The sequence below is a fragment of the Lineus longissimus genome, chromosome 2 (assembly GCF_910592395.1).
Source record: "Lineus longissimus chromosome 2, tnLinLong1.2, whole genome shotgun sequence".
In the NCBI taxonomy this organism is placed as follows: domain Eukaryota; kingdom Metazoa; phylum Nemertea; class Pilidiophora; order Heteronemertea; family Lineidae; genus Lineus; species Lineus longissimus.
The window spans coordinates 11,176,300-11,188,755 of NC_088309.1; the positions used below are offsets into that span (position 1 = coordinate 11,176,300).

The following is a 12,456-nucleotide window of genomic DNA, read 5'->3' on the forward strand; positions in this document are numbered from 1 at the left end:
ACAGTCATCCAGGGTCATATAATATCATAGTCTTACATACATACATACATACATAACGATACTGCAATAGGCTTTTAGCCTGTAGCAGGTTTTTTCTTCAATACTTTTGTTTGCGTGGGCATGGCGGGGTGTGTACGGAATTTGATGATTGATCTAGGTTCTGTGCTGTAGAGTTCGGATTTGTAATGAGTGTCAATCATATTTTTAAATTGGTTTAGCGAGTTGGCATTCACTGCTTGTTCTGGCAAGTTATTCCACGGATCTATGATTCTGTCGGTAAAAAAGTACTTTCGGATATCTAGTTTGGCTCTTGGTTTATTTAACTTATACGAATGACCTCTGGTTTGATAGGTGACATCGACAGGTTGGGTTAGATTAAGTCCATCTATGTTGTAGTAACCATGGGTGATCTTGTAGGTTTCTATTAAGTCCCCTCGAAGTCTTCTATAGGATAAACTCGGGAGTCCTAGTTTGCAGAGTCTCTCCTCGTAACTGATGTCTCTTAATCCCGGGATTAACTTTGTTGCTCGTCTTTGTACGTTTTCCAGTGCGGTTATGTTTTTCTTCAGGTGGGGGGCCCAGATGACATTTGCGTATTCGAGGTGTGGCCTTACCAGACTTTTAGCAGTCATCCCAACCCTGATGCTACCATAGTCTAGGAACAGTCATCCAGGGTCTGATGCAATAGTCTAGGAACTGTCATCCATGGTCATATAATATTATAGTCTAGCAACAGTCATCCAGACCATGATGCTACCATAATATAGGAACAGTCATCCAGGGTCTGATACTATCATAGTCTAGGAAAACTCACCCAGGCCCTGATACAATTACAATCTAGGAAGAGCCATCCATGGTTTAATAGGATTAGGAATAGACATCCAAGGTCTAATAATATCATAGCCTAGGGATAGTCATCAAAGGTCTAATACTATTATAGTCTAGGAACTGTCATCCTGGATCCGATGCTATTATAGTCTAGGAACAGTCATCCAGGGTCAAATACTGGCAGTCACCAAGGGTCTGATGCTATTAATATATAGTCTAGGCACAGTCATCTAGGGTTTAAATAGTCTAGAAACAGTCCTTATATTTCCAAAGGGTTCACTGGATCACTTGCTCAAAACGTTAGGGTTCATATCAGCAAACTGACATCAATCCAGTTTTCTGACTCGTGTCCGTCCATGTTCTTAAACTAATAAAAGTAAAACACCTATCATTTGTTGCATTCTGGAACAAAAAAATAAATGTTTTGGCACAAATCATATTTATTAGTTATATTTATTTATTATTTATTATTTATGTAAATGTATATACATATACAATCAAAAGCTTAGGACAATTTTTCATCACAAGTAAAAAAAAGTTATAGACAATTTGATCATCTGATACAAAATACATGTACTGAATAAGCAGCTGTACATGTGCACATTTTTTGAGATGACCCCCAGAGTCAGAGGGCATCTAGCTAGTGACAGCCACAAAGCACACCCAACAAGACCTGAACCAGGTCTTAATAGATACAATAATTGTGTGAAACTGTCATACAATGAGAAACTGCAAGCATTTACAAATTCTAGCTCACCCCTGGACACTACTCTAGATATTTACAACGTAGACTTTGCAGGGGTGGCAACCCCCCCCCCCCAGGAAGACACCACATGTGTGTTTTTGGGCATGATATTGGCTGAAAAAATTTTAAAATTATATTTTGGCCCCTCAGACATGCCCCTCTTGCCCCCCCCGACCCCAGACCAAAAAGCTAGCTATCCCCGGCTGTGTACTGATTGGCTACTGCTACAGTAGACTCTACCATAGCAGACACCTCTCTATTAGTGACACCTTCTCTATCAAGGACAAAATTGGTTGTTTCCATTCAATTTGACCTCTCTAATCAGGACACCTCTCTATTAAGGATGGCACTTGTCAGTACCATGGGTGTCTTTAATAGAGGGGTTCTACTGTACTTGATAGAACAGGGTTTTAAAGGCGTGAGTGCCAGCCACAAGGATTCTGAGGATATAACTTACCATAAAAGGTGACTGATTACTAAAATGTGTAGTGACCTAGAAGGAGAATCTTCAATGGGTTTTAATGGATACTGAATCTTAGAAGTCGAGACTCTCGATGACCTAGTTGATGACCTCTAAGGAAACTTTGAGTCAAATATCTGATTAGTCAATATCTCTTTGTTAAACCAGTCCAGTTTATCTTTCTCACCTCCAAAATGAAAACAACCAAGGTCTATATCTTCTGTGATTACTTTGTAAAGGCGGGCCTCCACTTTCACACAGCCGCTAAAGTGACTCAGATCAGCCGATAAGTTGTAGAAACGTAAGCAAAGGCTGACGTAGTCTTTGAAATGCGGCACACCAAAGCAGACTGGTGGAGGATTCTTTGCTGAAAATAAATAATAATGACATAAATTTCGGCATTTGGAGGATCCCAATGAGAGTCACTTGACCTTGCCCACCACTTCTATTAGACATCTAAAATTCGTCAGGTCAGGTTGGACTACCTAGGGGGTGCTTGCAGGTTAGACTTCTAATTACTAGTAGCCTCTGAACTAGTGCATCTGTTAGATCAGGCTCAGGTCAGGTCAGGACAGATAATACCAGAATGGCTGCAGGTTGCCCACAGGTTGGACTACTTGCCACTGGAATCCTGTAACCAGTGCCACCTGTACCAGGGGGGAGATTGGCCTCTTTAGCCCTGATCGGCAACCAGTCTAGGAGAAGGAAAACTCTGATATGACACCAAAATTGCTAAAGACAGAAATGCTGGGCCATGGAAACATGGCGCCCAACCACGGCATTACGCATCTCAACACTAAATGATGGTCAAAACTAAGAAAAATCAACATGGTGCTCGGCCAGTGGAGTCCCACCAGGCTGGAAGAGTGCCCGGCCCCAAGCCTCGAAGGGGTCCACCCCAAGCTCCTGGAGGAACGCCTGCCCCATCCCGAGGAGCCAGGAGACGAGTGCAGATGATGAATACTTGCCAAAAAAGGTGGTGGCACACAACCTCCATCCCTGATCTAGCATTCGTCACAAATGACCTGTTTGCCAGAACAACGAGAACTGTACTAAAGGGAAAGCAATTGGGAGGAAGTGACCACTGTAAGCCAATCAAGCTCTTCATTAACCTCGACTACAAACCCTCACCATCAAGTAGACTCCCAAGATGGAACTTCTGAAAAGCTGACTGGGACACCTTTGCTGCTGAGACCGAACAATATACAGAACACACCTTAGTTTCCTAGCTAGGAAACTAAGACCCTGGATACAATGAAACTTTAGTCGCACTTCCACCTATCAAATCCCTGTGTCTTTTGCGCTTACACCTATGAATTGCCGTGTCTAAATAGACCCGTGTGTCAAATCCCCGTGTATATTAGCCCCATCGAGCTCGATGGGGCTAATCAAGGGCTAATTTAGACCCGTGTTCAACACGGGTTTTTTGATAGGTGGAATCTGAATAGACACGGCAATTGCAAGTTCTAAGATCCGGCGACAGATGGCGCGGTGTAGTTGCCTCAGTATTGCGCCCCCTCCAACTGGAAAGAAACACAGGAGAGCTCCCTACCTACAGCGCACCTGTTGCCGGGGCTATTAACCATCTAACACAACTGATAGGTGTAAGTGCGCCGGTTTTTTGACACACGGCGAAGACACGGGTCTTGAAAAAACACGGGGTTTTATGATAGGTGGAACTACGACTTAAGACCCACTAGGAAAATGATGAAATATAGGAGGTTCCTATAATTCCTTCTTCTCATGTCTAACAGCAATGCACCAAAGTTGAGATGAACCCTTCCACTGCTGTTTGGTCAAATAATTAACCAAAGCTGAGATGGTGGTGGTTGAGGCGGGAGGGCTGGGAGGGGGTGGGGGTAGTATTGCCCCTTAGCTATCCCTAAACACTTCCACTTAGTTTCCTAGCTAGGAAACTAAGACCTGGATACTATGAAACTAAGACCCTGTATAATTTATCAATATTCAGCAAATCTATCTCATTGATGGATTCTCCATCATTTCCTAACCAGCAGTTGAAGTGTTTAGGGATAGCTAAGGGGCAAAACCCCCCCCCCCCCCCCTCCCCCCAACCCAACCCAACCACATGTTGTTGCTGGACATAATGTAAATATTATCAGTTTCATGGAGATGGCAATTGCTTTACTGTTGTTTAGAGCACCTGTACAAAGTTGCTGCCGAAGCTGAACAAAACTGAAGTGAAGTCTAATTTAAAGGGACAATATAGGCAGCAGCTAGGCAGGCAAGATAATATTACACGAAGTCGCCAATAAGGGTCTCTCACATCTCACAGTATGTCGAAATGATTCACAGTTGTACGAAGAATATATTTAGAGCTGAATCTGTCACCTGTCACCTGAAGATGGCCAAATTAGCCCCTCTGCTCCTGCCTATAGTCCCCCTTTAAAATGTGTCAAATTATGGTTATAACACTCAATCCAAAGAAATTCATTTTGGAGAACAATGGACTTTAGACATCACCAGATTTTCCCTGTGCACGGTAGATACTGGTACATGTACTTTAATTCAGACACGTTGTCTTATGGTGGATATCATTGACCAATGCAAATGAGCAGCATATCTTAAGTACCATAGAAATAAGGAGTAAATTCAACTGAGTCAACAGTTTTATGAGAATGGTGGGCTTGCTTGTCAGAACTCAGATTATCATTGCATTTTTGTGAGATCAATAAATATTTACATCTGACAGCTGACAGAAATAAGGTATAACCTTGGGAAAGCTCATTTAGTAATACGGTATCCATAACATCACTACTATAATGAACGTAGAGCTGAAATAGTTTGTCACACATCTCCTCCGTCAGTTCAGATCGGATGACCTCGAAACTTTTCCTGAAAGTCGTGGTTGATATGGAGATGGTCCTCGCCGGGTTAAATGGGTAAACTTTGCAGCGATCTCGGAGAAATAGCATTTTTTGTTCTTTCTATATATGGGCATACTCATTAACATAAGGGGCCATTTCAGCAGGTCTGAATTTGCATATGGGGCCATCTATTAAATCAAAAGTGTGGGATTATAAGAAAATAAGCCGGGAAAGTATTGGGGCCACTATATGATTAAAACATTCATCCATCTCCGCAATTTTTCCCCCTTTATTTTGGTCATACTCTTTCACCTTACGTTGTTAATCGCTCTTAATTTTTCGAAGTAGCCTATGGGAATTCATCACTTGATACACGTCACATAATAACAAAACCGCCTCACCGACCCAAGCACTGGGCGCAAAGTAGCGCACAGCTCCCTATATCAATACCCGGGGCAAATATATAATATAAAATCCCGATAAACATTTCTTTACTGCAGTAAAAACAGGCTAACCACTGCAGATTAACAAGTAAGTGAGTGTTCCGGAACGAGTGGAGTCCGTGCGGAGGGTGTCAAAAAAACCCTAGGCGAACTACTTCCTCCGTCTGGTGCTGCCACCCACTATGCTCGCGGCATTTGTTGTACTTGTATTTTCACGCCATTGCCTCTTCACCATTTGCGAAATAGTTCGTCAAAATAACTCGAGACCACTTTGAAGAGTGGTGGAGCACCCAGATTCTCCCAATCATCAAAATCAAGACAACATCACATTCACAACCCCCAGACATATCATTTCATTTCACCCAAATTGCCCCAACCCCACAGTAAGCCAACACCCTAAAACAACCCGCGCCACGGGTATTATGCTAGTTGTGACTAATACCGATAGAAATCAAATTGCGGCTGTTCATTTAGTACATGCGGTATCCATAACATTGTGATGATCAGAACTAACCCAGGGACTGTTTATTTGATTAGCAGAACCTTTGGGCCATTCATTTGGTACATATTCATAAAAATATGATTATCAGAAATAAGCTAGGGACTGTTCATTTTGTACCTATCCATATGTTTTAGATGTTCATTTTATTGATCATATCCATATCATTGCGATTGTCAGAGACAATAACCTACTTGGTAACATATCTATAGCCTATTGACATTATCAATCAGTTCAATAAGCAGACGCATCCAATATGTTGTAAACACAAGCTGGTATGACATTGAAACAAATAAAACAATTCAGTTGAGAGAACCATTGACTGTATTCAAATCAAGTTCTTAGAAGTTTGTGCACATCTGGACCTCCACACGTAAGCCCTTAATCAGCTTTCAAATTTTTCCCAAACAGTTATTCACAACTTTCAATAGACGGAACTGCAATGTATAATGACGGATTCAGGTTCCCTAAGATTACTGTTAGGTAATGTAACATGGATTTTAAAGTGAGGACGGTGTGGGGATTTGCCCACCAGTCCATATGAGCAGATCATGCCGGAATTCGTCAACTTGAATTTTTTCTGTTAAAGCTACCAAGCATTCCCCTCGCCCCATCCTATGGAATAGATACACCAGAATTCACAGCCTTACCAGAAACCTTTTCTTTGAAGATGACGTTTCCATCTAAGGTGAAGGTCAATAAAATACCATACTCGTCTGGAAGATAGGTCAGGTTCACACAGCCTGGAAGTAATAGGCATAGGGACAGAATATACTGAGGCAGATCTTCAGCCACACATGTAGCCTTTAAAATTGTTTGTTTATCATGTTTATCTTACCGGTACTATAATGAAATGGCCAGGGCCATTGTGCTCACCTCATGTGGAGGAAAGATGGATAAAGAGCATGGTATTGTGTCATGTAGTGTTAGGTTTGATGTAGGTCCAAGCAATTACAATTTCCCCAAAATGGCCAATTTACAGTACATTCGACCTCTGTGACCTTGAAAAGTAGGTCAAATCAAAGAAGACCCGAGTGACACATTGAATGGTTGTTAGAATTAGATCTACCTATGATATAAAATTGGTGCCAATCGGGCAAGTCATTACTAGGAATAATGGCATTTTGAAGAATTTAGGATTTGGCCCCCTCCCTGCAGGCCAAACGGCAAATCAGATCGCACCAAACTTCAGTACCTGAGATCACCTGACCAAGGGGTACATGTGTACTTAATTTGTGATCAATAGTCATTGCAGTTAAGAAACGTGCCATAGTTACGGCCTGACGGCGAATTTATGCCATTTGACCTCTGTGACCTTGACAAGAAGGTCAAATTAAAAACATGTGTGACATATACTGTATCGTGGTTAGATGTACCCATGATATCAAATTGGTGGCAATCGGGCAAGAAGTTAAGGAATAATCACATTTTTAAGGTTTTTAGATTTTGCCCCCTGGTGGTCAAGTGGTGAATCATATTGGACCAAACTTTGGTCCCTGAGATCACCTGACTAAGGGGTAAATGTGTACCAAATTTGGTATCAATAGTCATTGCAGTTTAGAAACGTGCCATCGTTACATCCTAACGGCCGATTTACACCATTTGACTTCTGTGACCTTGAAAAGGAGGTCAAATCAAAAACCCGGAGGATATATGATGCACCTTTGCTAGAAGTACCTACCATATTTTTTTCAAAATTTCCCGACTACTATTAAGGGAGATATTGCATATTTTCACTTTTAACATTTGGCCCCCTGGTGGCCAAACCATGAAACGAATCGGACCGAAACTTGGTCTCCAAGGTGTCATTACATAAGGGTACATGTGTACTAAGTTTCAACTCAATAGCTCTAACAGTTACGAAACGTGCCCTGCTAACGGACGACGGACGACGACGGACGACGACGACGACGACGACGACGACGACGACGACGACGACGACGACGACGACGACGACGGACGACGGACGCCACGGTATGGGATAAGCTCACCTCTGCTAAGAGGTGAGCTAAAAAGTATAACTACCAAACACCTTTTTCACATCATGAACAGTAGTTTGAAATCACTACCCAATTGCAAAACAAAATTTTCTGAAACCTGTCATTTATAGTATTATAGCAGTGTACAACATTTTTACTCAACAAAGAGGAACCTTCAGAACTAAAAATCCAGATGGCAGCACCAGTACTAAAAGGTACACTTCCAGTGCATTTTTCATTAATTAAAATTAAAGTTTTGTTGATTTTTTCCCTAGAACTCATCAAAATATAATTAACGACTAACAAAATAACATCTTTGGTGCTATTTCCCTATGTAGAGTAATTAAGGGATGAAATATTCAATAATCATTGACCCGGGAATTGGCTTTCTCATTACAACCATGGTCCACTTGCCTGCAGGGCCCCCTACTGGCAGGTTTTGTTGGGCCGGTTCCTCATTATAAATTTTCACATAAAAAGTTCAATGAATGTTGGCCTTTAAAATTCATGTCAGTCCAGCTCGAGTCCTCTTTATATAAGGCCATTCAAAATTAATTTTTAGATTTACGTCACTCAGATCTGAAAAATTTGGTGGGGAGGGGAATTTGTTTTTTACTTTTTGACATTTTGAAATCTGTGTCCTCCTCAGTTCGAAAAAGATGAAAGAACCTTCCACTCTAGGCTATTCCCGCAATGCGGCGTCGGTATACTATTGCGTACTACATCTAACGGGAGTTGGATATTTTGGCTAGTAAATGGTCATATAAGCACTGTACCGAAGCTATCCCTATGAGGAGTTGTGCCAGTAGGGCCATAAAAAAGGTTTCCAATGGGCTTCAAGACCGAACTAATACAAAAAAACGTTTTTTTTAAAATTTAGCAAAAAACAAAAAAATATTGGGCCGGAGGCAAAAACCGGGGCGGGCGGTTACGTAAATCTAAAAATTAATTTTGAATGGCCTAAAGACCTTACCAGTGTCGTCGATGTGGACCTTTGGCATATCTAGATAAGCACAACAACCACAGTCATAATTAGTGCACTTGCATCCAGATCCAGATGATGACCTTATCAATGGTTTGGATGCTGATGTGTCTGAAGGGAAGAAGAAAATGCAGGATATTTATTACTGGTGCTTTAGCACTAAAAGTAGAACACAAGAATTGCAAAAAGCAGAAAGTCAACAACTCGTCATCCAAAAACAAAGCAAGGTATGGCCGGCAAGGAAAGATGGGGTTGGACATAGCACGACAAGGCAGTTGTCTTCGAGTTAGATGTGGGGTCTTGCATTGTCTTGGCTACATTTGAGTCTTGACTCTAGTAATAGGTGTTTTCGAAGAAGACGAATCAAAGCCATAACAAATCAAATGCGCACACTCGGAACACGTCATAAGCAACTTTGGACTTGGGAGTTGGACAATGCCTTAAGCCACTGTGTCCCTTTGTTCCAGGCAAACCGCATGGCTGGTCAAACAGACTTCTTCGAAAAGGTTGATAAATGCGGTAAGAGGGGTCCGACCGGCACTACTGCAGGATCCCTTACAAAATGACCATCACTTCCAAAATGTTCTATAGCTAACCCGAACCAAAACCTCTCTTTGAAGCATTTGTCAGGGATTCTGCAATCAAGCCGTCTGACCTAATTGAGGGAGTAATAATGTGAATACAAACAGTTTTGAGATGGCCCCTAAAAACCTGCTATGCGCTATGCTTGCTTTTTGCAGTGGACACAGGCCGAGGGATTTGGCCCAAGTCAACAAGTGCAAATTAGGACAAAGGTATTCTATCAATAGAATGACTAGCCTCAAATCGCTCCCAGGGGACCCTGTCACTCACTGACAGCCGACAGCTGACAGCTGACAGTTGACAGCTGACATTAACACGAAACTGTAAAAAGTGTAAGTCAAGTGCAAGTTCACTTCAGTTCAAGTGTAAATGTTAGAGCAGAGCATCACACATGCAGTGTGGACTGTTCCAATACTATAATAGCCCGGTATTTATCATCTGTACGTACTTCTATCAAGTAAGATATCTTGGGAAAGTGTTCGGGTCACCGACAAGCCCGATACAAGAGGGTTCACAACAAAAATAACACAAAGTGTGAAAAGGCAAAACGACAACATTGTTAGGTTATTTCTGACATCACCTTAATCAGGAAATTGCGGTCGTTTTGCTCCATGACCTTTTCGCCCCAGTCGTTTCGCTCCAAATCGAAGTCGTTTCGCAAATGTTGCTGTTGCTTGGGCGATTCTGACTTTTATCTCTTGAGTTGATGTACCGTCTCTGTTGAGGATGGACCCTAGGTATTAGAAATGGTTCACAATTTTGTGGAGTACCCTGTACTGCACTGTTGGCCTGTTACCCTGTGCTACATTGTTGCTGAATTCCATACCATATAGGGGCCACTGCTTCTTTCGACCCGGGTAGAGAGATCTTGGTGTTCTCCTCCGTCAACTGTCATCAAGTTGATGTCGTCTGCAAAGCGCGGGTTGCAGACTGGTCTGCCTCCAATGGAAATTGATGATTCAAAGTTTGTCAGCGCCTCCTGCATGATGTTTTCCAGGAATACGTTGAAGAGTGCAGGGGAAAGGAGACATCCTTGTCGGACTCCGACCGTCGTTCCGACGTCGCAGAGTTGGTTGTTCTGGAGGACTTGCACTTGCATACAGTTCTTTGATTATTCTGACCAGGGGTTCATCGATGTTGTAATCCCTCATGACCTTCAAAAGGCCCTCGTGCCATACGCGGTCGAAAGCCTTCTTGAAATCAATGAAGTTGTGATGTGGTTCCCTCTGGTGGCCCAGGTGTTTTTCGTTGAAGATTTGTTCGGTTTTGCTTCTTCCACTCCTGAAGCCGGCCTGTTCCTCTGATAGTATCTCCTCGACTTTGGGTTTGAGAGGATGATGCGTAACATGACCTTGCTGGGGTGGCTGATGAGACTTATGGTGAGGGATTGTGTCCATTCCTTCGGTCATTCCTTTTGTTCCCAAATCTTCTGGCAAAGTGCGGTCATGACCTTCACCATTGCAGGGCCACCGTGTTTCAGGAGTTCACCGGGGCCGTTGTCCGGTCCGGGAGATTTCCCTATTTTCAAGGTTCGGATAGCTTCCTTGATCTCTTGAGGTAGGATCTGGTCGCCACTGCTGTCTTCAGGTTGTCTTGGCTGGTTGTTGTTTAGGAGGATGGAAGCATCTGACTTAAGCTCGTAGTTGTACAGATCTTGGCAGTATTCTGTCCACCGTTCGAGGATAGCGCTCTCTTCGGTAAGGAGGCAGCCGCTTTTATCTTCTATGACGGCTGCCTTCTGCTGATGTGGCTTACTAGTCAGTTTCTTCGGGGTGTCGTAGGCTTTCTTGCTGTCGTCTTTGGTTAGTCCTTCCTAAATGATGTCGCACTGCTTGGAAATCCAGTTTTCCTCGGCTTTCTTCATTTCTGACCGGATGGTGTTGTTGACAGTACGGTGCTGTCCTGCAGCCTCTGCATCTTCAGCTTCTTTTCCTTCTTTAGTTCTCTTCTTTTGTCACAGAGGTCTAGAATGTCATCTGGGATCCAGGGTTTTTTTTCTTTTTCCTCGGTTTTCCAAGCACCTTTGCTGCAGTTTCGTGCAAGACTTTTTTGATTTCTTCCGTGAGGGTGTTGATATCGTTCTGGAGGAGATTCAAAGCTGCGAACTTGCCACCAATCTGTGCCTCAAAACTTGCAGGAACGGCTGGATCTTGCAATTTCCTGACGTCGTATAATAGCAAATCCGTGGGCTCTTCTCCTTTTGTTGTCTTCTCAGCTTGAGCTTCAACGTGAGCAAGACCATTTCGTGGTCGCTGCCGACATCAGCCCCTGGAAAGGTCCTTGTTTGAGCCATGTTGATGCTCGATTTGAAGCGGCCTGGGGTAAGGATGAAGTCGATCTGGTTGTGCACTTTGCCGTTGGGTGAGTGCGATGTTGCGCGCCTCGATGGTTTGTGAGGATGGAGTGGTTTCTGGCTCCATGCGAATTCAAGAAGTCTGTGAGGAAGTCTTTCCTATTCGTTCTCTGCAGAGTGCTTCCTATTTCTCCGTAGAAGGTTTCAATTTGCTCATCATCATAGTCAGTTGTTGAGCGTAGACTTGGATGATGGTGCTGTAATTGGGTCTGGCTGCAATGCGGATGGATATGATTCTGCTGCTAACTGGAGTGCAGCTGATGACGGCGGAGTTAATCCTACTTACATCCACTATGAAGGCCACTACATGCTGGTGTTTAGTGTCATCTCCGCTGTACCAGATTGTGTGTCCTTCGTCTGTTTGTGTCTCGCCAAATCCCGTCCATCTTACTTCAGCTAATCCTAGGATGTCCCAGTCATAGCGACCTAGCTCATGGGTGTGTCATTTGATCTTTCCTGCGGCGTAGAGCGTTCGGACATTCCACATCCCAATTATTATGCTTTCCTTGTGGAGGCTGATGTTATGTTGTGTGCCAGAAGCTTTTTTTTCAACGCATCCACTGGACGCTTAATCGTCCATTGAGGCCTGATCAACTAGCATTGGCTTGGAGATTTCGGCACACTCTTGACGCTATTAGAAAACTTATGTGGTACCAATGATGCCAGCAATGGCCGGCGGATTTGCACTTAAGTTAGAGTCGATTCTCTTTGGAGTCAAGTCTGCATACCTCATTTATCGTATTCAGTGATATAGCTCACT

At 43.1% G+C, this 12,456-nt stretch overlaps 1 protein-coding gene across 1 annotated transcript; it reads right to left on the reverse strand.

Moving 5' to 3' along the window:
• Positions 1–1,289: 1,289 nt before the first annotated feature.
• Positions 1,290–9,935, reverse strand: LOC135482622 (uncharacterized). Its single transcript, XM_064762832.1, has 4 exons — positions 9,792–9,935; positions 8,753–8,872; positions 6,451–6,543; positions 1,290–2,400 (listed from the first exon to the last, which is right to left on the reverse strand). Exons 1-4 carry the CDS (start codon positions 9,898–9,900, stop codon positions 2,147–2,149), a joined length of 576 nt encoding a protein of 191 aa, XP_064618902.1. The 5' UTR covers positions 9,901–9,935; the 3' UTR covers positions 1,290–2,146.
• Positions 9,936–12,456: the final 2,521 nt, after the last annotated feature.